The following is a 27,757-nucleotide window of genomic DNA, read 5'->3' as shown; positions in this document are numbered from 1 at the left end:
TCCAGGAGCTGCCTCCATCCCAGGGAGAGGGGAGCACCCCCAACTCCACACAGCAGGAGGGGAGCAGGAGCTCCCTGAGGGTCCCTTCCAGCCCAGGAGAGTCCAGATCCTACAGTTCTGCAATAGCCAAAGTGCTGGGAAACCTTCCCCCAGCAGCCTTCCCACTGCAGCAGGAGATGAGCTGCTGCTGCTCCCCAAGCACACTCTATTTCTTGGCTCACATGCAGCAATTGCAATGGTTTCCAGCTGCATCCAAAAATCCTTTTTCTGACTCACAAACGTTGCCGTCCAAAGCTCCCAGACTTTGGGGCTTTTTATTACATTTTTAGTTCTTTCTTCTAAAAAAAGATCAGCTACATGAATTTGTTCATGCCTAAGCCAGGCTTTTTTTATTTTTTTTCCCTTCTTTCCCACCTTCCAAGGACGTGTCAGTCCCATCCACCCGCAAATAAAGGGCAAGCCTGACTTTTCTGAAGCCCTTTTTTCCCAGATGTGACACATCACATTCTCACATTCCAGGGCCATTCCGTCACTCCTTCAGCCCTGCCTCGCTGTCTGAGAGCAGAACAAAGGAAGCCCGGCACTCCGGGAAGGACACCGGGCAAACAAACCCCCGGAGCAGTCAGGATTAGCGGGGCTCCGAGCAGTGTCCTTGTAAAGCTGAGTCACAGCCCAGCTCTGCTCCCTCGGAGTTGGGAGAGCAGCCAGCAGCTCCCAGGAGAGAGATGGAGACACCTCGGGATGACAGCCCTGAAAAGCTTCCCCAGGTTTTCCAGCCTCAGTGTCCATGGAATTGCACCGAGCTCTGGGCTGGCACCAGCCCCAAACACTTTGCCACTGATGCCTCAGGTTCAGATTTTCTGTTTTTCTGATTCTGTGCTGATATCTCAGGTTTGGCTTTTCTATTTTTCACATTCTGTGCTGCTTTAGTGCCTGGGTCTGGGCTTCACATTATGGGATGGTGAGCTCTGCACAGAGCAGGGAGACAAAACAATTCCTGCTCTGGCTGGCACCAAGGACAAATGATCCAAATCTCAGCCCAGGAGCACAAACCCCGTGGGCTGGAGAGAGAAAAACAGGATGGGACTGGATGGGCTGGAGCTGGAACTGGACCATGAACGGCAAGGTGCAAATGGAGCAGAGCTGATCCCAGGGAGAGACCCCGTGAGCGGTCGTGCATTTTGTGCCATTTTGGGCTAATTTTGGGTTTATTTTGTGCCATTTGGATTCATCTTGGGTTCATTTTGGGGCCATTTTGGTTCATCTTGGGTTCATTTTGTGCCATTTTGGTTCATCTTGGGTTCATTTTGTGCCATTTTGGTTCATTTTGTGCCATTTTGGTTCATCTTGGGTTCATTTTGTGCCATTTTGGTTCATCTTGGGTTCATTTTGTGCCATTTTGGTTCATTTTGGGGCCATTTTGGTTCATCTTGGGTGCAGCCCTGGCTGGGCCCTTGTGCTGCCCAAGGTGGATCCCTTGAGGAGATCCTTTCAATAGATCCCTGCTTTATTCTCTAACTCTGTCCAGCCTCTGCTCCAGCTCAGCCTTCCCAAGGCACCAGCACTGCCTCAAAACCCCTCTCAAGGAATGGGATCCTCTTCCCTCCTCCTGTCCCTGTACCACGAGCAGTTCAGGAACACAGACCAGGGAAGGGCAGCAGATTCCCAAAAACCCCTCTGGAACAGCAAGTCAGCTCTAGACAAGTTTGCCTGGCAGACAGCTGTTCAGTAATTGCCTTTTGGAGGGATTTTACATGTCTGGTTTGATTTAACCAACCAACAACGTGCTCACAGAAGGCACCAGGTACAAACATGCTGGGTTCAGAATGTTTTTGCTCAAGGCAGAAAGGCACAAGCAGAGCAGCTGATCATTAATGATGCCTGATGGTATCAGCTGGATTATTCTTTCATTAAAAAGATCCCTCCCTCAAGGAATAAAACATTCACCAAGTCATACTTAATGAAAGTGTTTGTTCCATAAGCAAAACTCTTCAGGAAGATCCTTTTTTGAAGGGTCATGGAGGGAAGAAAATCCCAAAAAGAACAACAGGGATGGGGAAGGTTTGGGAAGGTTTGGGAAGGTTTGGGAAGGTTTGGGAAGGGAAGGTTTGGGAAGGTTTGGGAAGGTTTGGGAAGGTTTGGGAAGGGAAGATTTGGGAAGGGAAGGTTTGGGAAGGGAAGGTTTGGGAAGGTTTGGGAAGGTTTGGGAAGGGAAGGGAAGGTTTGGGAAGGTTTGGGAAGGTTTGGGAAGGGAAGGTTTGGGAAGGGAAGGTTTGGGAAGGGAAGGGAAGGTTTGGGAAGGGAAGGTTTGGGAAGGGAAGGTTTGGGAAGGGAAGGGAAGGGAAGGGAAGGGAAGGGAAGGGAAGGGAAGGGAAGGTTTGGGAAGGTTTGGGAAGGGAAGGTTTGGGAAGGTTTGGGAAGGGAAGGTTTGGGAAGGGAAGGTTTGGGAAGGGAAGGTTTGGGAAGGGAAGGGAAGGTTTGGGAAGGGAAGGTTTGGGAAGGGAAGGTTTGGGAAGGGAAGGTTTGGGAAGGGAAGGGAAGGGAAGGGAAGGGAAGGGAAGGGAAGGGAAGGGAAGGGAAGGGAAGGGAAGGGAAGGGAAGGGAAGGGAAGGGAAGGGAAGGGAAGGGAAGGGAAGGGAAGGGAAGGGAAGGGAAGGGAAGGGAAGGGAAGGGAAGGGAAGGGAAGGGAAGGGAAGGGAAGGGAAGGGAAGGGAAGGGAAGGGAAGGGAAGGGAAGGGAAGGGAAGGGAAGGGAAGGGAAGGGAAGGGAAGGGAAGGGAAGGGAAGGGAAGGGAAGGGAAGGGAAGGGAAGGGAAGGGAAGGGAAGGGAAGGGAAGGGAAGGGAAGGGAAGGGAAGGGAAGGGAAGGGAAGGGAAGGGAAGGGAAGGGAAGGGAAGGGAAGGGAAGGGAAGGGAAGGGAAGGGAAGGGAAGGGAAGGGAAGGGAAGGGAAGGGAAGGGAAGGGAAGGGAAGGGAAGGGAAGGGAAGGGAAGGGAAGGGAAGGGAAGGGAAGGGAAGGGAAGGGAAGGGAAGGTTTGGGAAGGGAAGGTTTGGGAAGGGAAGGTTTGGGAAGGGAAGGTTTGGGAAGGGAAGGTTTGGGAAGGTTTGGGAAGGGAAGGGAAGGGAAGGGAAGGGAAGGGAAGGGAAGGGAAGGGAAGGGAAGGGAAGGGAAGGGAAGGGAAGGGAAGGGAAGGGAAGGGAAGGGAAGGGAAGGGAAGGGAAGGGAAGGGAAGGGAAGGGAAGGGAAGGGAAGGGAAGGGAAGGGAAGGGAAGGGAAGGGAAGGGAAGGGAAGGGAAGGGAAGGGAAGGGAAGGGAAGGGAAGGGAAGGGAAGGGAAGGGAAGGGAAGGGAAGGGAAGGGAAGGGAAGGGAAGGGAAGGGAAGGGAAGGGAAGGGAAGGGAAGGGAAGGGAAGGGAAGGGAAGGGAAGGGAAGGGAAGGGAAGGGAAGGTTTCGGGAAGGGAAGGTTTCGGGAAGGGAAGGGAAGGGAAGGGAAGGGAAGGGAAGGGAAGGGAAGGGAAGGGAAGGGAAGGGAAGGGAAGGGAAGGGAAGGGAAGGGAAGGGAAGGTTTGGGAAGGTTTGGGAAGGGAAGGGAAGGTTTGGGAAGGTTTGGGAAGGGAAGGGAAGGTTTGGGAAGGTTTGGGAAGGTTTGGGAAGGGAAGGGAAGGGAAGGGAAGGGAAGGGAAGGGAAGGGAAGGGAAGGGAAGGGAAGGGAAGGGAAGGGAAGGGAAGGGAAGGGAAGGGAAGGGAAGGGAAGGGAAGGGAAGGGAAGGGAAGGGAAGGGAAGGGAAGGGAAGGGAAGGGAAGGGAAGGGAAGGGAAGGGAAGGGAAGGGAAGGGAAGGGAAGGGAAGGGAAGGGAAGGGAAGGGAAGGGAAGGGAAGGGAAGGGAAGGGAAGGGAAGGGAAGGGAAGGGAAGGGAAGGGAAGGGAAGGGAAGGGAAGGGAAGGGCTCCAGAGCTACCAGGTTTAAGTCCACAAGGGGAAACTGAAGCGTTGGCTTGAGCAGTACCCATAAAATGCCCATGGAGACAGGAACTGACAGTTCCCAAACACACCAACCCCCAGAACATCGAGCACACCAGGAACAGAACCATTGCATTTCCCTGCAGCACCCCAGTGTGGCACCAGCTGCTCCCTGCCCTGCTCTCCTAGGGGACAGGGGCACCTCCCCTGGCACAGCACGGCTGCCAGGGATGCCCCCGAGACCATGTCCCATCCCAGGACTGCCCTTGTGCTCCCACCCTCCTCCCAACGGGGCTGGGCTGCTCCAGTGCCCGGGTGGCACCCACAGGAGCCCAGAGCACGAGGCCACGTCTGTGCTGGCACTGCGTGGCACTCACAGTACCCCTGAGCACGAGGCTGTGCCCACAGTGGCACCATGTGGCACCCACAGGAGCCCTGAGCACAAGGCTGTGCCCACACGAGGCCATGCCCCTGCTGGCACCGTGTGACCTGCACTGGCACTGTGTGACCCCACACTGGCACCGTGTGACCTGCACTGGCACTGTGTGACCCCACACTGGCACTGTGTGACCTGCACTGGCACTGTGTGACCCCACGCTGGCACCGTGTGACCCCACGTTGGCACTATGTGACCCACACTGGCTCTGTGTGACCCCACGCTGACACCGTGTGACCCATGCTGGCACCATGTGACCCACACTGGCACTATGTGACCCCACGCTGGCACTGTGTGACCCCATGCTGGCACTCTGTGACCCCACGCTGGCACTGTGTGACCCCACACTGGCACTGTGTCATCCACTCTATCACCGTGTGACCCACGCTGTCACTCTGTGACCCACGCTGTCACTCTGTGACCCCACACTGGCACTGTGTCACCCACGCTGTCACTCTGTCACCCACGCTGTCACTCTGTGACCCCACGCCACGCTGGGCGCGCCCCTGGCACTGCTCAGCCCCTGGTATTTGCCCAGGCCTTGCCCAGGGGTGTAGGACGTGCCCACAGATGCCACCCCACGGGCACAGAGCAGCCAGCAGCAGCCCAGGGGGACACTGTGCTGGGCACTGATGGCACTGCCATGGACTGGGCAGCCCCCAGATGAACCCACCTGATCCCACACGAGGGATGCACGCTTTAACCCAGCCAAGGCAGGAGCCTGGGCAGGGGTTTGGCTGTTTGGGATGGGAAAGGATCGTGTTCCAGACCTTCCAAACAGATTCAGAGACACCAAAGCTCTGCTGCACTGCCAGGTCCATTTAACCATTTGTCAGCCGTGGGAAGAGCCACCTCTGCCCCCTCACCAAACCCTTCCTGGGGCTGGGAGTTTGGGATTGGAAACACAAACAGCTGCAGGAGCTCCAAAGGTCTGAACCACGCAAAATGGATTTCATTTTAAATAAAAAGCTCTGTGAAGCCTTCTTTACTTTCCATGGAATCCCAGTGGCTTGGGTTGGAAGGAGCTCAAAGATTATCACATTGCACCCCCTGCCATGGGCAAGGACACCTTCCACCACCCCAGGGTGCTGCAAGCCCCATCCAGCCTGGCCTTGGACACTTCCAGGCACAGGGCACCTACAAACTCCTGGCTCTTGTTAAATAAAACAAGAGACCAAAAGAAAAAAAAAAAAAAAAACACACAAAAAAAAGAAAAAAAAAAAAAACAAACAAAACAAACCAACCCAAAACAAATGAACAAGTCAGCATTCTCTCTGATTTTGGAATCCTTGCCTAAGAGATCATTTTCCTTCCAGTTTTCATTTTGCACTAAATTAGACATAAAATTGCATCAACCAATTAGATTCTTCACAATTGTTACCTCTGTCTAAATGAGCATTTTTAAGATGCTGTGCAATACAGGGATTCCTCCTGATTATCCCAAGTGTTGATCATGCTGATCCCACATGCCCAACCTCATTGAAGCAAATTAAATGTTACTTGATGGGCTCCATGGAGAACATATTAATTTAATGGGAAGGGCTGATTCCATTAGAGCCTGGCTGGAACAGAGGATGCAGCACTGAGTGAAGTTGTGTTTCTGCCTGTTGCAACACCCTCTCCACAGAAGCTCTTTTGCCAAAAACCATTCCAGCATCAAAATTCCCAAACATCAGAGCCACAGGGGAGTTCATCCCTGAGCCTTTACTGTGAGACATCAAATCTCTGCAGAGCAGAACTTCCCAAACATCAGAGCCATGGGGGAGTTCATCCCTGAGTCTGTGGTGAGACATCAAATCTCTGCAGAGCAGAACCTGCCCCCTTTGCACGGCTCCCGTCGGGTGTTTCCCCATGAAGGAGAGGTTTAATATTAAAGCCTTATTCCAGACCTGGGCTCTACTCAAAGCAGCAAGCAGACCTTTGAACAGCAATTCCTTGTGAAGAAAATTGCTAAAAGGAGTTACTCTACAGGAAAACATTGCCTAATTACAGCCCCTGATTACACCCAGCGAGGCAGATGCTCCAGCCTGTCAGTGGAACCACAATAAAAATCATCTGCAGGTTCCTTTGTGTCTCCTCGCTGCCCACACGGGCTGTTCAAACAAAACCCAGGTTTAATGACAGCACAGGTCAACAACATCAAGTAAAAGCAGCAGCTGTGCCTGCATTCCTTCAGAGGGAAAATTATGGGGCACTGAGCAGAGCAGGAGGACCCACAGGGACCGTGACACCCTGCAGGGCTCCGAGTCACAGCTCCTGTGTGACCCCTCCCTGCCACCACACTGCTCTGGGAGGGCACTGCTGCAGCTGCCCTCGGAGCTCTGCACAGGCTCAGGATCCCTCTGGCTGTGCCTGCTCAGCCCCTTGCACAGAAATGCATTCCCAGGACATGAGGAACTCCCTCAGAATCTGCCCTGCACGGCAGGTGAGGCTGCTCTGGGGGGGCTCAGGGTGCTCCATACAAGGGAGGAAACCCCCAGGAGATCCCCTGGCCTTGCACAGACATGCTGATGGTGCACTTGAGGTTTGCTCAGTCTCACACCCAGCCAAGTGAAGGAAAATCTGACCACTGTCCTGGTTTCAAAGCCATTCCACAGGAGAGTCCAGAGCTGCTGCAAGTAGAAGTCTGGACAGAAAAGTTTTGTACATCTCAGCTTCTTCTTTCTGCTGCCCACTCTTCCCATTTCTTATTCTCCTGGAGAGAAAGATGAGGCTGAAGGCAACAGAACCCAGCCTGATTATCATCACTGATGTGCCTATTCCACAGCTATAAATGACTTTTAACATTTTATCAGGTTAAACCCATGAGGATTGTCCAAAGCCACAACTCCCACCCACAATGACCAGGAGTACACGCTCCTGAGGAGAACCTGGCCGTGGAAATTAATTCCTTAGTTAATTCCTTCCCAAAGTTTCATGGAAGCTCACAGCATCTGTCCACTGCAGCCTGGCCCTTGTGCTGCTCCTGAGCTCAGGAAATCAGAGCTGCTCCAGAGCAGTAACATCCTGAGGAGCAAAACCACAAAAGGCTTCTGCCTGCGCAGTCTTTTATTTATAAAGTATCCACACTCAGAAAATTGGAGTGTAATTAAAAGTACATTTTATCACACCTCCCACTGTTGTGCCATGGCAGGAACGCAGTGTTTCCTGCAGAGAAAGGATTTGGGGTTAGTCACAAACTGCTCTGGCTGATAAGACACCACCAGGTGTGCAGGAAGGCTTAGGCTGTAATTTGAGATGTGATAACGGAGACAGAATGTGAACTAAACTCTGCTTTCTGTCTCTGCCTCTGCACATCTGTGCCCAACCTGTCCCAGCACTGAGCCACAAGAAATAACAGACCAAGCTGGATTTCACAGGATTGGATTTCCCAGAATCCCAGGATGGTTTGGGCTGGGAGGGACCTTAGAGCTGATCCAGTTCCAATCCCTTTGCCATGGCAGGAACACCTTCCACTATCCCAGGCTGCTCCAAGCCCCGTTCAACCCAGCCTTGGACACCTTCAGGGATCAGGAATCCTCAGTTTCTCTGGGAACCTGTGCCAGGGCCTCACAGGGAATGACTTTTCCCCTCTGTTTTACCCCTGGCAGGCAGCAGGCAGAGCCAAAGCTGGTTTTATTTTCCTTGCGCACCAGCAACTAAAATTCATTTTTCACTCCTGTCAAAACTTTGCTGACAGTGTTTACAACCCCTGAACAAATGCACAGCTCTTAAGCACGAACAAATCATTCTGCAGTGGAGATCTGCTGCAGTTTCTGACAGCTGAAATGCAGGTTTTGGGGAGGCAGAGCTGCCAGGGAAGGGGAGAGGGATTTATCCAGCTCTGCCTCCCATTCCCAGCCATTTCCTGGGACTGCAGCAACCCAGAACTTTTCCCAACAAAAGAATCTGGTGGGAAACTGCAGCCTGGGAAAGGTCTGCAGGGCCTCTGCTTTGGGGGAGAGGGAAATCCCTGGGAAATCATGGAAAAGCAGCCAAGAGAACAAGCACAAACAAGTCCACAATGAGAAAAACATCAATGGGAACACTGGACAAAAACACCACCAGGGAAGGGGAAAATGGGCAGCACAGAGAAGAGGAACCTCTCCAAAGCCAGATACCCCTGGGAAGTAAAAAAAAAAAGGGAAATATGGTGATGAACTTCAAACTCCCAATTTCTGGGACTGGCCCTTGCTTGTTTGAGACAGCCTTGGAGCCACCAGAGACACCCAGGGACACGAGAGCTGCCACAAAACTGAATAAGCCAACCAGACTCTGGTTAACAGCAAAAGGCAAATTTAAACTGGGCATATCCTGGTTTCAGGTTGGGAGCATGGCACATCACATTTCCAAGGCTCTCTCCTGTGCTGGTGTTCTCTGAGGGGTCTCAAGGTGCTGCTGGGAACTCACGGACTGGCACAACTGGGGAACAAAGAGGGAGAGGAAAATGGTTTGGGTTAGATGGCCCTTTAAAGACCCATTTAGTCCAACCCCTGCATGGAAGGGAGAGAAGAAGTTCCAAAGAACTCAACTAAAACTGGGAAGAAATCCCATTTTTTCAGAGCCCCAGCAGACTGTACCACACTGGTTTTTAGCTCCACTCTGATCAAACTGTTTTCTCCCCAACAGCAGCTCCACACTGCTCTCTGCATGTTACCAAACCCTAATCTGCTGTGCCACTCAGGGATCCAGGGAATGCTCCCCAGGCCTGGGAGGCCAACGCTGGGCACAGCTCAGGGAGCAGCCCCACAGAAGCTCCCACTCCTGTACAAGTGTTGGCACAACTGCAGATAAAGTCATTACTGAGACTCCTTTGCAAACAGGCAAGCTGAAAAGCACAGGATTACATTGCTGGGAGTGCTGCTGGCTACAGGTAATTATCAAATCTGAATTCCCAGGGAAAGGAACCTCCAGCAGACAGAAGCACTACAAACCCCCTGCATTAACGTCAGCCCCTCATGAGCACACACTTATTTACATTTCTTTTACAGCTCTCCTGTTGACAAGCTGCAATTTCATGGGATTTAGTGTGGGTGCATTCAGGTGTTTTTCCCAGCACTGTGGCACAGGCAAATATGAGAAACTGCTGGGAAAATTCAGCTGAATAAACCCACTGATGACCACACTCCTTGAAGAACATACCACCAAAACTCAGCAGCAGATGCTTTAGAATCATAAAGGCTGCAGAAGATCCTGGACTCCTACAAAGCTTCAGCAAAGGGCAGAGATGCTGAGCCTGAAGAAAGCACTGATTTAAGCCAATATTGTTTTTAACTTCCTGCAGAAGTCCCAAACCCAGTTATTCTCTGCTCCTGAGAAAGTGCTCTGTGTTTCTCTCCCCACCTGTGGCATGCAGGGGGTTACATTTCACTATGAGGGTCTGGCAGCCAGGCCCAGGCAGCCCCGAACAAACCAGAGGCAGAGGTTGGACACCTTGAAGGAGTTTTTTTTGCCAACCCTGCAAGAGCAGGGCAGGAAGAGGAAGCCCATCCAGTGCTTTTAAATCCCATTTCACTCATGTGATGCCTTGGGATGGCTGCCTAGAACAGAGACTAGACAAGACAGAGAGAATAAAAGTGAATATTTATCAAAGGCCTTCCATGGATACACCTTGGGCAGTCAGAAGCCTCCAAGGCTACACCCAAAATGGATGATGGGCACGAGTTTTTCAGACAATTATAAATTTTTAACACCATTTGCATATCAGGGGTTAATGCTCCAATTACAGCTTCAGGTGATGAAGTCATTTACCCCAGGTTTGCTGCCCCCCAAGTAATTTTGTTTATACTTTTCAGGGCCTGAGGCTGGAGGGTGCCCTTGAGTTTCAGGCCTAGGAAGGAATTGTTGTGTCTGAATAAAACAGGAGAACAGCAGCTGGCAGAACAGGCTGTGGAGTTTAGAGTTCTACACTGAAGCAGTACAGGGTGTGAAAAACAGAAAAGCTAAATCCTAAGGCATCAAATGGACTATTCATCATCTCCAGTTCATCTGGTGCAAGTGCTAATGTGAGAAACTTGCAGGGAAGGTGAAAGGCAGCTCCAGAGAGCTGGGGCAGACAAAGGGGAGGAAGCAGCGTGTAACTGCCTTGTGATCACTTGGACAGCTCAGCCCAGCAGTACTGACAGCAGAGCAGAGCAGAGCACGGCACGGCACGGCACGGCAGAACCGAGCCCAGCCCAGCCCAGGCCAGCCCAGAACAGCCCAGGCCAGCCCAGAACAGCCCAGCCCAGCCCAGAACAGCCCAGGCCAGCCCAGCCCAGGCCAGCCCAGCCCAGCCCAGCCCAGCCCAGGCCAGCCCAGACCAGGCCAGAACAGCTCAGCCCAGCACAGCCCAAGCCAGCCCAGGCCAGCCTAGCCCAGAAGAGCCCAGCTCAGCTCAGCCCAGCCCAGCCCAGCCCAGCCCAGCCCAGCACTGCCCAGAACAGCTCAGCTCAGCCCAGCCCAGCCCAGCCCAGCCCAGAACAGTTCAGCCCAGCCCAGCCCAGCCCAGCCCAGAACAGCTCAGCTCAGCCCAGCCCAGCCCAGCCCAGCCCAGAACAGCTCAGCCCAGCCCAGCTCAGCCCAGGCCAGCCCAGCCCAGCCCAGCCCAGGCCAGGCCAGCCCAGCCCAGCCCAGCCCAGCCCAGCCCAGAACAGCTCAGCCCAGCTCAGCCCAGGCCAGCCCAGCCCAGCCCAGCCCAGAACAGCCCAGCCCAGCCCAGCACAGCCCAGCCCAGCCCAGCCCAGCTCAGCTCAGCCCAGAACAGCCCAGCCCAGCCCAGCCCAGCACAGCCCAGCCCAGCCCAGCCCAGCCCAGCCCAGCCCAGCCCAGCTCAGCCCAGCCCAGCTCAGCCCAGCCCAGAACAGCCCAGCCCAGCCCAGCTCAGCCCAGGCCAGCCCAGCCCAGAACAGCTCAGCCCAGCCCAGCCCAGCCCAGCCCAGAACAGCTCAGCCCAGCCCAGCCCAGCCCAGCCCAGCCCAGCCCAGCCCAGCCCAGCCCAGCCCAGAACAGCCCAGCCCAGCCCAGCTCAGCCCAGGCCAGCCCAGCCCAGAACAGCTCAGCCCAGCCCAGCCCAGCCCAGCCCAGCCCAGCCCAGCCCAGCCCAGCCCAGCCCAGAACAGCTCAGCCCAGCCCAGCCCAGCCCAGCCCAGCCCAGCCCAGCCCAGCCCAGCCCAGCCCAGAACAGCTCAGCCCAGCCCAGCCCAGCTCAGCCCAGCTCAGCCCAGCCCAGCCCACTGGAGCCACGTTGTTTACAAGGCAGCTCCCAGCAGAGCTGGAGCAGCGCTGGGCAGGGGGGATCGCTGGGCAGGGGGACTCAGTCACAGGATATTGGCTGCAAAATCCAGCCATTGTTTGGGGACACTTGGAAACCGCCTCGTGCTCCTCGGTTATTCAAATGCAATAAACATTATTACAGGGGATGGGCACCGGCATGCCTGGACCAAGTGTAATAGGAAAAAAATGGAAATTAAATAAATGAACAAAAATAATACAAAAATCTTATCCCAGCCCTCAACAGAGCTTGATAATTTGCTAAGATGCAGGATTTGCCCACATGAGGACTCCATGCCCTGGAAGCTGGTGTTAAGCAGATATTTGTAAGAAATAAAAGCTCTTTGCAAGCTGCCACCAAAGGTGACTTGGAGCTCCCTGCACTGGAAATGTGACTGCCTCCAAGTCCTGAGGTTTCCAAAGCAGGGGGTCCCACCCTGTTTCATCTCCCCCCACTTCAAACTCTTTTTTTCTTCGCCTCCCCTTCAGAACGTGAATCTCAGAGGAACATAAAACACCCAAAAACTGATCCCACAGGTCCTGAAGGGCACTGCCAGCACCGGGAGGCTTTGGCAGGACTCACGTCGGAGGCCAAGCACCCCAAGAGCTTCATAATAAAATCCAGAACACAAGACTTGAGTTGATTTTCAAGGCTCTCCCTCAACTCTTTAAAGTAGCATAAGAACCCATGTTTTTCCAAATATACCTGTATTTCCTCTTCTCTCACCTTTCCTTCTTCTTTCACCCTGAATTCTCAGTTCTTTTTTCTGGTTTGTGTTTTGGTTTTTTTACTCCCCAGAATGCAGGAGACTTCCAGAGCTGATAAAAACATTAGTACAGAGGAGGGATCATGGGCAGGAGCACAAAGAATGAGAGAAATGAAACCCACAACAAACCAGGTTTAAATGCTAATCAAGAACATGCTGTAACAAAGCAGAGTAATTCCACACAGCTCCAGCCTGGCAGCCACTCTGAGGAGGTGACATAAGAGCGTGCTCTAATACACAGCATCACCCTTTTAAAAATACATTTGTGTTTTTATGGTGCTCAGGACATTTCCTTTGTCATCTCTCACCTCCTACTGCTGCCGAGGCCTCTCAGCACCAGCAGAGACTTGGCCAAAGTTCTGGCAGCTCAAACAAGGAGCTCCAGGAGGGATCTCAGGCCATAATAAGATCTAAGCTGTCAGAAAGTCCAGGCAAACTTCTGTGGCATGTTTTTCCTTTCTCTCCCCTATAAACACCTCGTGGAAGCTGTCCTGGAGGCTGCCAAGGGAGCACAGTGCATTCTCTCAGCTGCTGCACGTGACTCTGGGCAAGGCTCCTCCACCACAGCTCCCAGGATTGTCCACCAGGCCTGGGACTACAGGAAAGCTTGCCCATGTAGGGTGAGGATTATTTTGTCTCACAACGGCCTCGTGACTTCAGGGTAGTCTGGTGGAGAGCGGAAGGTGGATGTTTGAGTGGGGCCCTGGGTCTCCTGCTCTCCAGACAGAGCTGGGATTCCCTGGCACTGGAATTGCTCCAAGGGGAGTCCCACCAAGGCTCCCAGCGAGGTCTCTGGTGAGGAGGGTGAGCCAGGACAGGTCTCAATGTGACCCTGGGAGCAAACCAGGGCTGTCCCCCTGACTCCCAGACCTGGAAAGCCATCCCAGCCAGGCTGACAGCCTTCCTGAAGGATTGCTCTAGGGGACACACCACTTGAAAGGAAGGAAAGAAATCCCTGGGATGGCACAAGCCCACCAGGGACAGCATTACTTCCACTAGCTGCAGCCCCACACCAGCACAGGAACCCAGCACAGGAACCCAGGGATGTTCCATCTCCTCCCACCCCAGCACTCAGACAAATCCCTCATTTTTGGGAAAGCTGATCCATCCTGTAAGGCAGCACTGAACTGTGTAGTGAAATGTGCATGGGCTGAGCTCAGCTCTTAGAATGGAACCTGCACAAGGCTCAGAACCCTGATGCTGAACATCCTCTCTCATAAAAGGCCTTTATTTACTTTCTGACTCTGTGAGTAAATGCTGTCTATAAATAGCCCTCCATGCCCAGCCACCTGCTCTTATCACCCCAGTCACTGGGAAAGGCCCTGATAAGACCGAGTGATAATGGATCAGGATCACCCTTCTGTGGAAAGGAACCTGCTGGAATTCATTACTGCATGATTTTCATTCCCCTCTGCAGCTCCTCAGCCTGAAGCAGCCAAAATAATGGAGTGCCCGTGCCCTCCTCACCTTGTCTTTGGGTTTATCTCCCTCTTCCACCACATCCTTTAAGAACCAGCCTCAAAACAGAGCCAAACTCAAAACTGAGAGCTTGGCTCACCCTAATCTCTGTCCCAGCCCTAAATACTTTTACTGAACCTACCAAAGAACAAAGAAAACAATGAGATAAAGCTTATCTGCTCCCAGGAGTCAGGAAGACAGGTGGAATACACACCTAGGGCACAGCAAAGCCTCCCAACACTGCCCTACACATGCATTATCTCTGTGTGAAGAGCTTTATGACCTTTGTAAAAGTAAATATATTTAAGTGCAGCTTTTATGTGCAGTGTGGAGGTTCTGACCTCAAAAGAAACAAACTTTTCTTCAAGAGCTCCGCTGCCACTGGAGGGAATGCACAGAACTCCTAGAGTGCTCCTATGGATCCATTATCTACATTTCCAGAGTTTTATTGCCTTTGAAAATGTAAATATATTGAAGGGTCGCTTTCATGTGCAGTGTCAGGGTTGTAAGAACATGAGGATTAACCGAGGGAAGAAATAAAAAGCTCTTCAAGGGCTCCGAAGACACTTGAGGAACACACAACACTCCCAAGAGTGCTCCTAGGGATCCATTCCCTTATCTGCATTTGAAGAGTTTGATTACCTTTGAAAATGTAAATATATTTTCTGTGCAGTGCCAAGATTGTAGCAACACAAATGTTAACAGAGGGTAAGAAATAAACTGTTCTTCAAGGGCTCCGATGGCCCTTGAGGTGCAGAGCTCCTGTAGATCCATTCCCACATCTGCAGTTAAAGAGTTTTACTGCCTTCACAAAGGTAAAGATATTTAATGTGCAGTGCCACGATTGTAACACCACAAATGTTAACAGAAGGTAGGAAACAAACTGTTCTTCAGGAGCTGCAGTGGCACCTGAACACCTCCCCAGGAACAGAATGTGCCCCTGCTCAGGCTGCTCTCATCACTCTGGAGCTCAGGGCTTCAGTTAATCATGGGGACTAGAGAATTACCATTAACCACAGCACTCTGCCATTGAGAAGGAAGCAAATGAATAAAGGTGACAGCAGGGGTATAAAATCCAAGATGAGGCATTTTAAAATATTTCTATAAAGGCAGAACGGTCTTCAATTCACACAAACAAACCAGGTGCTTTTGCTGCCTCAGTTGCACAGATTTCCAAGAACTGCAGTTGTTTAGTACTTGACTTTTAGCAGTGGGGGACATAAACAGCCAGGGCAGGGGTAGCCCTGGGGTGTTTGTAGAGGGAAGGGATGGGCAGCAGGAGGGTCCCAGTACAGACTTGGTTTTCAAGTCATGGAAAACCAGACTGGATGGGGTTGGAAAGAGCTTAAAGCTGATCCAGAGTCACCCCTGCCATGGCAGGGACACCTTCCCCTGTCCCAGCTTGTTCCCATCTGGCCTTGGGCACTGCCAGGGATCCAGGATCTGGGCACCCTTTGCCAGGGCCTGCTCACCCCCACAGGGAAGGATTCCTCCCCACAATCCCATCTAAACTGGCCCTCTTAGTTTAAAACCATTTCCTGTCCTGTGCCCCTATCCCTTGTAAATAATCCCTCTCCACACTTCCTGCAGCTCCTTCAGGCACTGGAGGCCACAATTAGGTCACTCCAGAGCTTCTCCAGGATGAACAATCCCAATTCTCCCAGCCTTTCCCACTGCAACAGGCCAGGGAACAGGGCTGGAGTGACTGAGGCAGTGACCTCATTCCCCTGCTTTCCAGGGCCCCACAATTACAGGAGGATGGAGCTGAGTCATGGACCCAACCCCCCAAACCACAGCTCCCCCAGGGAACAAATCCCTGCCCACAGGCCTGGAGCTCCATCTCACTGGGAATTTTATAGGAGAAAGAGCAAACTGGAATTAATGCTCCACTGAAAGCTGGGAAAAGGAAAAGGCTCTGCCTTTGGAAACAGGGGAACACCTCTTCTAGGGCTGAAACAAACCCAGAGCAGCTCAGTGCTGCTCCACAGCCCCACATGAGGCTCCCACCTCCCCTCCATTAAATAAGAAGTGGAAAAACAGTGAATTCCTTCTTCCAGCCACCAAAAGGGAGCAGGGAAGAGCCTGCCTGCACTGCACATCCACTGAGAGAGGGATCCCCTGGCCCCAAGGGAAACCCCCAAGGCAGAGTGTTGTCAGTTGTAAGATGTTCACAAGAAGGGCGTTGCTCCTAAGTAAGCAAGAGTGTAAAAAGCAGTGATTAAAGAGCAATCAAGCCCACCTTTCTGTAGCTATCGATAAAAGAACGTGTGGTTTCTAATAAATTCAACATTTTAACCTCTGCGACTATATAATCACTTTATTCACGCATCCTGGATGCAATCAACAGGAGAGGAGGGGGAGGAAGGAGAAGGGGTTGATTTGCAGATTTCTCTGTGCTCCCCAAGGGGAGGCAGCCCCTCTGCAGTGGGACAGCACTCCCAGGGTGACTTTGTCCCTGAACAGGGAAAGCTGCTCTCCTGCTGCCAGCCAGCAGCTCGGTGCCAGGGGGGAATACAGATTAGCAGGAACACATTTCCCAGGACATTGGGAATTTTTAACTGCTCTGCACTCCCTGTTTCTCTCTTTCTTGAAACAAAATAATAAAAAAAAGGGAGGGGGAAAAATTTCAAAAAGAAAATAAATAAATAAATAAATAAAAATTGCAGAAAGATTCAAAGGTGAGGTGATTCTGGCAGAGTCATTTGGGAGAAAGCTTTGATAAAAGAGTTGGTAAAAATTCCAGACTGACCAATGCTTCAGTATATGGAAGAGAGAGAAATAAAGATTTCTCTTGTGCCTGCGAGAGGGGGGATTTCTTGTAGCAGTTTTAATGACAGCAGCTGTTTGAAATATTAAATATTGACATTAAAATATCCCCATTGTGATTCAATATTAATGCACCCCCTGCCAATTTATGGAATTCAGTAAATTTACACCAGGTTTTCTCTTTAACCAGATGTGACTCGTCAGGGTCAAATTCTGTGACTGATGTGACATGGGCCTGCTCAATTTCAATTCTGTGCTCTATGTCAGAGGGAGCTCCATTTACAAAAAATAAATTAAAAATGCATAGCTGTATTTTCTCCCCTCAGATACAAATTTGACCTGTAAGAATGCACAGGCAGAGACTCTTGCAGGGGAATGCCAGATTTGGAATCGGTCCTGAGGCAGGATCCCTTTGATCTCAGGTCCCAGCCTGAGTCACTGCATCGAAGGGAAGGGGGGTGCTGTAAATCATCACTTCCTTCAGCATTCCCCGGCTGCGTGAGCCACTGCAAATTACCAACTTCCCTTGCCCACATGAAGAGGAGCAAGTTAATTCCTCCTCTTTTTAGTCCAGGATCTTGGAGCTGTCAGGTTTTCCAGAACTCTTCCGGGTGCTGATGTCTGTGCACACACAGCAAAGTGCCCAAAGCACCAAAGCACCAAACACAGAGCTCTGGATGAAGCTCACCTGCTCCCAAACCCTGAAGAGTGGGAAATTTTAAATGGTTTGTCCACAGAACCAAGAGATTTGGGAAGTTACGTGGAACTGAGGTGCAGGCTGTAACACCAAGCCTTGTTTTTGACTGGATTTCAGTGCAAATTCAGAACAAACCCCCTGAAATGAGCGGCAGATTGAAGATTAAACCCAGCAGCAGTGCAGGGCTCTGATCACACACAGGGCAATTCCATCTCAAAGCAAGGAATGGTGCTGCTTCCAGGCAGGAAAAGCCAAAAAAGGGACACCTGAGCCTGTCCCCAGCGAGAAGGAGCAGCCCAGGCACAAAGAGCCAACAGGACGTGGTGAGTCCCTTGGAAAGGGACCCAAATGAGCCAGGTTCTGGGGAAGTGGGACACGGGGAGCCAGGGGAGTCACATGGAGCAGTGCTGGATGCAGGGACAAAGGGCTGCAGGGATCTCTGCAGGGATTTCAGCAGGGACGGGCGCTGGCCTGGCTCCCTAACGAGCTGGGCCCTTCGTTAGTGGGCACAGAGCTCCATTCTCTGCCAGCCCTCCCCTCCTGCAGAGCCAGGCCACAGCTGATGTCATTTCTGCACTGGGAGCAGCAGCACTCGCAGCAGGAGCACAGGAGAGGCTCCCAGGCCTTCAAAACCACAGCTGAGAATTTCATTTTTAAATTTTTAATTTTCCAAACACAGCACCTTGGTAATGCAGTGGTGGTAAAATGTGTGTGTCCCCCAGCTGCCACTTCCTGCCACAGCACTGGAGAATGTCAGGGAATCTTTCCCAAGTTTCCTGAAGTCAGGTAAATCACCTGGAAAAATCCAGGCTTGATTTGAAGCAGGATGATCTGATAATGAGCTGACCAGAAGAGTTCCTGGACGAGGTGACACCAGGGCTTAGGAAACACCAGACAAGTTCTTGATTTCTTTGGCATCAAAACCAGATCCCACCCTCCTACACGACTCCTTCCACATCAGTAGGCAGCCAAAACATCCCCAGGTGCCACATCCACACCATTTCTGAACATTCCCAGGGATGGTGACTCCACCACTCCCTGGGCAGCCTCTGCCAGGGCTTTGGGAGCTTTTCCATGAGGAAATTTTCCCTACACCCAATCCAAACCTCTCCTGGTGCCACACAAGGCTGGTCCTCTCCTGTCACTGCTCCCTGGGAGAAGAGGCTGACCCAAATTAAGGCATTTTTGACAATATATTTGAAATTCAAGAACCTCTCAGTGTGCCCAAGCTATTTCCCTGCTACAATAATATTTTTATCCCTTATTCCAAATTTATCACAAAGTGGAGGCAAATTCCTTCCCTTCAGATGGAAGAGTGGGAGGTTCAAGGTTAGAAATGTGAGAAAATCACACTCAGCTGTGGCTGCCCCTGGATCCCTGGCAGTGCCAGGCCAGGCTGGACAGGGCCTGGAGAAACCTGGGACAGTGGGAGGTGTCCCTGCCATGGCACAGGGCTTGGAACTGGATCTTTGGGGCCCTTCCAACCCAAACCACCCTGTGATTCCATGATTTCCCTGTTTCCCAAGCCATATCAGTCTCATGCCATTTCTTATCATTTATTGCCTTTTATTATCATTCCTCACTAACCCCTCCAGGGTTCTTGGAGCAAGGTAATTTTTAATAGGAAGAGGTCACAAGGCTATGCAGGAGTTTCAGCCACTCTGAACAGTGCACACACAGACACTGTTAAGCTTTTAAACTTCAAAAAAACTGGAAGAAATCTCTTTCTTTCTCATACAACCAAACACACACAAAAAAAGAGAGAGCTGGTTTTGAAAGAGCTGGTTTTGAAAGAGCTGGTTTTAAAAGAGCTGGTTTTAAACACCAAGATGGAGATTTAGAATCAGAATATCCCAAGCTGGAAGGGACCCACAGGGCCCCTGCAGTACTAAAAAACAACATCCTGTGAGTATTTCTAGCACAGAAAAAAGTAAACTTAGAGAAAAGCAGATGCAGGAAACCAACCCCAGAGCTGGCAGAGCAGCACCACAAACCCTGAGCCACAAGAAAGCAGCTGCTGAGTGGAGGTGGCTGCAGAGCCCCAAGTGCAGCACTCCAGAGGCATCTCTGCTCCAAAGCCCCAGGAGAAGAGCTGGAAATCGCTGGTTATCTCTGGTTCCTGTGTTTGCTTCCACCTCAGCCCACATTGCAGCATCTGGGGAGATCCTCTGGGTTTAAGAGCTGAGCTATGTGAGAGGTTTGCTCCCAGACCTACTCAGAGCTGAGCTCTGAAAATCTGGTGTTTTATTGCCTTCAGAAAGCCCAGAGTGAGTCACAGGAGGAATCAAAAGGTAAATTCTAAACACACACACACACACACACACAGTCCTGGGGTTCTCCTACAGCAGGGGAAGCTTCTTGAGAAACAAGGAGAAGTTTTTTCCTTTAAAACTCCAACCACAGGGGGGGATTTTCCTCCCCACTGAGTTCATCTACAAACTCATTATTTTAATTCTAATTTAAAGACAAAGTTCAGAATAACAGCAGCTCCTTCAAGTCAGTCATAACAGACTCAGCCCTCCCATTACAAACCAGTTGAAGGCACACACAGAGATTTCTTTGTCTTTTAAATTTCCCAAGCACAGCCCCAGCCCCAGCGTGGAGCACTGCTAGAAATCAGGATCAAAGAGAAACACCCTCCCCTCCCCACAAACCTTCTCCTGCTTCCCCACAACCCAGAAGTCCCAGTTTTCAGCTGTATCATGAGGAAAAAAAAAATAAACCTGAGATTTGTGAGAGACACCATGTGTACCCTAAATGTGCATCTCTGCAGCAGCATTTTAGAAGGAAAGATGGAATTGTTTAAGGAAATATTACTCTTATGGGGCTTCACTTGCACAGCTCCAAGCCGTGCCTCTTTCCACCCAGCAATTACAACTGGATATTTGTGCCACACAGCCAAGGTTTATTTCACATCAGGCAATTTTATCCCTTCTCCACCAGGAAAACTGACGTTCTCCCAGGCCAGGGAAAAAGGGGCTTTTCAAGCCTGAGTCTCAGGTTTCAGCAGAGCCAGCATTTAATATCAAACTTCACATCTTGTAAGAGGCAGCCAAAAATCCCCCAGACCAGGGATTTTCCACTACTCTGGAAGCGGTGGAAAATCTGGAATTTCTGTGAAAAGCCACATTGAAAAATAATTATCCCTCTAAAACAGAAAAAGAAAAGCAGGAATAGCAGAATTAAAGAGGTGGCTTTCCACAGAGATTGTTCCTGCCAGCCCTGTGACCAATTGAGGCAGGGACAGGTCTGCCACGCTGGTTACATTCCTCCAGGGGGATGAAAAAATTATTTGTTTTTGATTGGGTCTATGCAGAACATTTGCATCTTGTTACTGCTGATATTTTAGCCTTAAAAGTTCTCAGACATTCCTCCAGGGCTTATCTTAAGCACATTTTTATTAAGTTCCCTTCTCTAAAAAAAATAAGCTCCAGTGAGTTTTGACGCGCTGCCTTTGACAATGATAATCTTTGTCCTTCCCAGCTGCAGCAAATTTAAGATAATCTCTTTTCCAAGTGGACTTTATTAATCTGCCCAGTGAAATACCATCCTGAGGTAAAACAATTATTTCCAGTTCAACTCTTTGTACCAGCTAAGCCCGTGCTGGAAAAGACAACCAACATCTGGCAGACTCAATATCTGCAGCAATTAAGAGTAATCGTGGAACCATAAATATACAAATCTGTGCTGGGGCTGGGCTGGTCTCGGGGACAGCCACCAAGGGAGGGGCTGCAGCCAGCTGGGCTGGCCACACACAGGGACACTGCCACTGGGGCACTGCCACTGTCATAGCAGGGCTGGCACTGTCACACCTGCACTGCCACTGCCACTGGGGCACTGCCACTTTCATAGCAGTACTGCCACTGTCACACCCACGCTGCCACTGTCACTGTCACAGGGGCACTGTCACACCTGCACTGTCACTGCCACCGTCACACCTGCACTGCCACTTTCACAGCAGTACTGCCACTGTCACACCCATGCTGCCACTGTCACTGTCACACCCACGCTGCCACTGTCACTGTCACACCTGCACTGCCACTGTCACAGGGGCACTGTCACTGCCACCGTCACACCTGCACTGCCACTTTCATAGCAGTACTGCCACTGTCACACCCATGCTGCCACTGCCACTGTCACACCTGCACTGCCACTTTCATAGCAGTACTGCCACTGTCACACCCATGCTGCCACTGTCCCTGTTACACCTGCACTGCCACTGTCACTATCACACCTGCACTGTCACGGGGGCACTACCACTGGGGCACTACCACTGCCACCGTCACACCTGCACTGCCACTCTCACAGGGGCATTGCCACCGTCACAGCAGCACTGCTGCTTGTCACTGCTGCACTTCTGCTGTCACAACTGCACCACCACGGTCACAGCAGCACCATCATGGTCACACCTGCATAGCCGCTGTCACCATCACAGCAATACTGTCACTGTCACACCTGCACTGCTGCTGTCACCACCACTGTCACAGCAGCGCTGTCACTGTCACAGCACCATCACCACTGTCACTGTCACTGCTCCATCACCACTGTCCCTGTCACCGCTGTCCCAGCGCCCGCCCGGGGATGTGCCGGCTCCCCCAGGGATCTCCGTGGCGGTGACAGCTCAGCCCAGGCAGCCGGGGCGGGGACACGGCCATCCCGCCACACCTTGCACGTGTCACGGCAGAGCCCCCTCGGTCAGTAATTAACAAGAATTAACTAACTGGGGGGAGAATCCCGCTCCTTATCCCCAGGGCCCTCCCGGCGGTGCCCCGGGGCTGCTGAGGCTCCCGAGTGTCCCAAAAGCAGGACAAAGAACCCAAGGAGCCGGGCCAGGGCTGCCATCACCCCCAGGGGCTCCCCCAAAGGCAGAGAAAGATAAAAGCAGATTTTTCTCCTGAATAACCTGAGGGCACCAACCCCAAGCCCAGCCAGGGAGGGCCAAAGCCAGGGATAGAGAGCCTGGATCCCAGCCCTGCCCCTGGAGGAACCGCTCTGCTCGGGCTCACCTGCAGCAGCTGAAGCACCACGGCTGATTATTATCATCATTATAATTTTTATTAGTAGTATTAGTATTCTGTCTAGAAAAACAAAATCACCTTAGTGTTTTAAATTTTAAAATGTGACTCTGCTCCGTTTTCAGTCAGCTGTCCCTGAAAGTGTTTTTTATTGAGCTGCTTTGACTGCAAAAGTGCAATTTTGCAGAAACACAATTTTGCTTTTTCCTGCTAAAAGGGTAACAAGAGGTAAAAATTACATAAGATCTGATAGATAAACAATAAATTATCTGATTTGGAGTCAGATCTATGTCCAAAAGCTCTTCTAAATGCAAGCATAGCTGTAAAAAAATAAAGAAAATTAATTTAACTTCATTTTCCCTCTAAAACTCCTCCAGTTGTTGACTCCCTCACTGAAGTCATAATCTTGTGTAAAATCATGATCATTGCTAAAAAAAATACAAGATTAAGACAGCACAATAAGTAGAAAATATGCAAATTTATACATCATTTGAGTAAAATATCATCACCTGGAGGAAAAAGCAAAAGCAGTTTTGGACTGAAATATCTGCTGGGTTCCTCATTTTGCTTCAGACACAAACAAAAGCCAGGGCAAATATGATCCGTGTGCTCGACTGACTATGCCCTCTCAGAGCTGCAGTTTGTTGGGTTACAACGTCCAAGGAAAATTATTGGAGGGAACGGAACAAAGAAATTACCCAAATTTCCCCCAAATGAAGCCATTGCTAATCCCAGAAACTGCACAGGCAGATTTCCATTGGCAAGAACATCCTGGATGATCTCCTGCTGGTATTTTACAGCAGCAAGGCTGCTTTTCCTTTAAAAGCAAGGAAACAAAAGGGATTATTTTCCCTCTGGATTGCACCCCTGCCTTTCCCAGCTCCCAGGTGGGACATCAACAACACCAGAGACATCCCAGGTGAGCCTGCACACTCAGCACTGCCCTGGCATCCCACTCATCCCCTGCCTGGCTTTCCCTCACAGCCAAATACTTCAAACCACAAACATTTGGTAGCCACAACCTCCTGGGCCAAGTGGCCACCCTGGAAAGGGGGGGGAAAGGCTCCTTTGCCCCAGGAGATAAATGGAATGATCACTGTCTGCTTAAGGGTCTTTGGCTGTGGGCTGGTGGCTCCTGGGTGAGGTGACAAGGCCTGGCTGCTCCACAAAAGCTGTGGGCTCTGCTGGTTCTCAGATTGGGCAATAAAAGGGTTTTTTCCTTTTCTTTCCATTTCTTTTCCTTTTCCTTCTTTCCTTCCTTCCCTGGTAACACACCTGGGCTGGGAGCCTGTGCTCGTGCCCAGCTCTCCATAAACCCCAAGAGCCCCATCAGGAGACAGGCACAAGGCCCCTCCTGTTCCACCTGGAGCCTGACTTCCAAAATAAACCCAGAGCACCAAAGGGGTCCCAGCAGGGTGAGGGAACCCCAAAGAGTGCATTTAGTGCAGGTACACACACACAGAGGTGCCAGGGCAGCCCAGCCCTGCACAAACTCCATCCAAGCCCTGCAGCACCCAGAGCTCAGGGCATGGATCCCGGCTGAGTGCCAGCAGGAATTCACACAGCTCAGTCCTGCTCCCTGAGCTTGCCCAAGGCAGCTCAAGGCCCAGAGGAAAAAGCCAAACCCCCCAAAACAAGGCTGTGCTGTCCATGTGGGACTGAAGGTCACAGAACAGTGACCAACTCCAGTTCCAGAGAAATGAGCATCCACAAAACCCACACAGCAGATACAATATCACCAAGGTGGGATGGGACATGTTGATACCTGTTAATTACTTTTATTTTCCCCCACAAGGAAAACATCTTTCAAGGGCAAGAATAAGAACTGAGGTTCCCCTTTGCTCTGCTGAATTTATCTGGTTTATGCAACCCCTGAATGTGCAAGAACACAGACTGGGGGGGAAATGTGCTTTACACAAGTGAGTAAAAGCAGAAAAATCAACTTTGTATCAGCAGAAAGGCTGAACCTGAAGGCCCACAAGTCTCCTCTTCCCCCAGAAACAGGAATAAACCAAGTATCCATGGAAAAAGGAGACACAGCCCCCAGTTTTGGTGACACAACGCAGACCCCACATGCTGTGGGATCCCCTTTCCCCACCCAGCACCGCTTTCTGTGCTCCCTGCTCCTCCCATTCCTCGGGACCGGCCACAGAAACCAAAACCAGCCCGTGCCACCACGGCAGCCACGGCTGCGGGCTGGAAAACGGAGAGCAGCTCCTTTTTTCTGGCCACGAGGGACAGAGGACCCCAGGCACCCGAGCTCCAGGGACAGAGCCCCTCTGGGGCACCGGACCCGCCCAGGCGATGTCCGTGAGCTGGTTTCAGGTTGTTCCAAAAGCTGCCGCTGACCTGAGCGTGCAGGGAGCTCACTGCAGTCTGCCAAGCTGGGCACGGGGACCCGGCCCCGCTCCGCAGGCCACGGAGCCGGGAAATGCGGGAAACGAGGACGGAGCCGGGGGGTCTGCAGGAAAAACCCCGGCCTCGTCAGCAGGAAATGCATTTTGAGGCTACAGCCGCCCAAACTGCAGCCGAGAGAGCGCACGGCAGCCCCGGAGGACAGCAGCTCCTCAGACAATGCAGGAATCTCCCTGCGGAAGCCCAAGTACATTTTTTTCCCCTCTGGCCTCCATCTCTGCCACAGCCGATCCAAGGGAACGCCATCCATCACCACTCCAACCCAGGGCTTGCCACAGGCCAGGGGACACCTCCAGAGCAGCGGGCCTTACAAAGGCTTTTGTTTTGGCTAATTCCGAGCAATATCTCGGAGTGCAAACCCTGCCCTGCAGTATTTGCAACCCAAATATTGCAGCACTGAGCTAATTTCAGGGAGCTGGCACACACAAGCGACTACTGGAGTAATCAGACCAAAAAAAAAAAAAATTATGGCGAGCTAAATTTAGGAATAACTATGCGATACAATAAGGGACTATTTCCCTTCTAAACAAAAAAAATTATATATGTATGTACATATATACGTACGTATATATGTATGTGTATATATATATACATGTATATAATTTTTTTCAGTTAAGCTGACAATGCTCCTTGCAAGATCCAGGCTCTCCATCCCCCAGGGATGGATCCCACAGTTTTCTGGGTAGGAGGTTAAACCCCCACCCCTCCCCCGGGAAAAAAGCCCCCCAGGACCCCCGGGACGCATCCCCAGCCCGCAGCGACCCCCGGGCAGGGGGAGCGCGGTGCCCGCGCCCGCCGCGCTGTCCCCGAGCGCTCCCGGGGAGGGCTGGCCCCGTTTCCCCGCAGTGCAGCGCCGACCGCCCGCATCCCCCATCACTCACTTCCTCTTGTACTCGTCGCGCTCCCGCTTGACTTTGGCCAGCACGTTGTAGAGGGCGCGGATCTCGGGGGTGATGGTGTCGATCTGCACCCCGACGCCGTCCGGGTGCACCCAGGACACGCCGGGGCCCTGCACGGTCTCCAGGCCGCCGCCGCCGGTGCGTCGCACCTGGGTGTAGCTCCAGATGGTGCCGGGCAGGCGCCCGTAGTGCGGCGGCGACGGCAGCGGCCCGTGCCCGGGGCCCGGCGGCGGCACCAGCGGCGGGGTCCCGCCGTCCGTCTGCACCGCCTGGTCCCGGGAGAAGGTCTTGTAGCGCAGCCGGCGGTCGCGCTCGCTCTGCTGGGCCGCCAGCTGCTTCTCCAGCAGCCGGTTCCGCCGCTCCAGCTCGTGCACCTTGGCCAGGAAGCAGCGGAACCGCACGTTCAGCCCCTTGAGCAGGTGGATGTTGGAGCCCAGGTCGTTCCGCAGCGCCGCCGTCACCGGCGGGCCCCCCCCGGCCGCCGCGGGGCCGCCGCCGCCGGGGCCCAGCGGGCAGGAGGAGGCGGCGGCGGCGGCGGCGGCGGGAGAGAAGGCGCGGGCCATCTCCCCGAAGAGCAGCGAGTTCATGGCGGACGGGGCGGTGGCGGAGGGTCCGGCGGTGATGGACGGGCCGGCGGCGCCGGCGGCGATGGAGGGTCCGGCGGTGCGGAGCGGCCACGCCGGTGCCGCTGCTGTCTCTGCGGCCGCCGCCGAGCTCCGGGGGCTCTGAGGGCTCTGGGCGGGAGCGGGGGGCGGGACCGGCCCCGCCTCAGCGCCGGGGCCGAGGCACCACCCACGGCCCAAACCACGCCCCCTGTTGCCATATACACCCTTCATTCCCATAACCACGCCCTGTATTTCCATACCCAGCATCTCATTCCTATAACCACGCCCTATATTTCCATACCCAGCATCTCATTCCCATAACCACGCCCCATATTTCCATACCCAGCATCTCATTCCCATAACCACGCCCCATTGCCGGATCCCTGCGGCGTTCCATAGCCACGCCCCTAATCTCCATAACAATTGGGCTCGTTTGCATGGCCCCGCCCCGCGGTGCCGCAGCCCCTCCCTCACGTGTCCGCGGGGTTCGGCGATATTTGGGAGCCCGCGGGGGCCCCGCATTGACGGGCCAAGGTCCCGCGAAGGAGCCCCGGCCCCGGCCCCGGCCCCGGCCCCGGCCCCGGCCCCGGCCCCGGCCCCGGCCCCGCCTCCCGGGACACCGCGGGGCTCTGGATCCCGGCCGAAACCCGCGGAGCCGGGCGGGAGAGCGGGAACCTTCCCCGGAGAGGAGACGGGGTGCGGGGACAGCGCAGCTCCCCCGGGGCGTGCGGGGGCTGGAGGGAACCGGCCCTGGGAGCTGGGCAGCCGTCAGGGGGAACGGGTACCGATGGAGGGAGGGGAATTGTGGATATCGGGCACCTGCGAGGCTGGCAGAGCCTGGCACAGGGGGCACGGAGGAGCCGTGGCTGCCCCAGACGTGGCAGCTCTTGGGGCAGGCTGGACACGGCCTGGAGCAGCCGGGAGGGTGGGAACTGGAACTGGAACTGGAACTGGAACTGGAACTGGAATTGTCCCCGTCCGTGGCAGGGCTGGGAACTGAAGATCTTTCAGGTCCATTCCAATCCCTCAACAAACTGTGATCCCACGATTAGGTCAGATCAGACTAAATTACAAACCTTGGATTTTGTTATCCCACAGCAGAGCCCTGCCTAAGTGCTAAATAACGCTGATATTATAATAATTAGGTTATTAAATTAACATTTCCCAACTGCTGCTCCCGGACCTCTGGGCAATCAAAGGATATTGTTTAATTGAATGATGTGATCGCTGCATTGCTCTGCTGGCAATGATGCAAGGGAAACACGGGGACAGCTCTGTCAGGATGGTGTGAAGCTGCAGGAACACTGCTCACCCGAGTGTCATTCCTGAAATAAAACCATGGCACTTGCTGGCTACGTTTATATTTATATTTATGCATTTTATATATTTATATATTATATTCTTATATATTAATATTTTTATATTTGCAGTTATATTTATATGTCTATATTTTGATATAGCTTATATATATTTAGTTTTATATTTTATAGATGTTTATAATTTTATTTTG

The 27,757-nt window shown here is 52.4% G+C and overlaps 1 protein-coding gene across 1 annotated transcript in view; it reads right to left on the bottom strand.

The window, feature by feature from the left end:
- The window catches only part of IFFO2 (intermediate filament family orphan 2), a 46,058-nt gene extending 19,689 nt beyond the window's left edge, over positions 1-26,369 (bottom strand). The window contains exon 1 of the mRNA XM_059866449.1: positions 25,625-26,369. Within this exon, the coding sequence (XP_059722432.1) occupies positions 25,625-26,229 (605 nt within the window). The 5' untranslated portion in view covers positions 26,230-26,369. The remainder of the gene's footprint in view (positions 1-25,624) is intronic.
- Positions 26,370-27,757: the final 1,388 nt, after the last annotated feature.

This window comes from Haemorhous mexicanus, chromosome 23, assembly GCF_027477595.1.
Source record: "Haemorhous mexicanus isolate bHaeMex1 chromosome 23, bHaeMex1.pri, whole genome shotgun sequence".
Taxonomy (NCBI): Eukaryota; Metazoa; Chordata; class Aves; order Passeriformes; family Fringillidae; genus Haemorhous; species Haemorhous mexicanus.
Note: the sequence above shows the minus strand (reverse complement) of the source record. Positions and strands in the feature narration are given on the sequence as shown.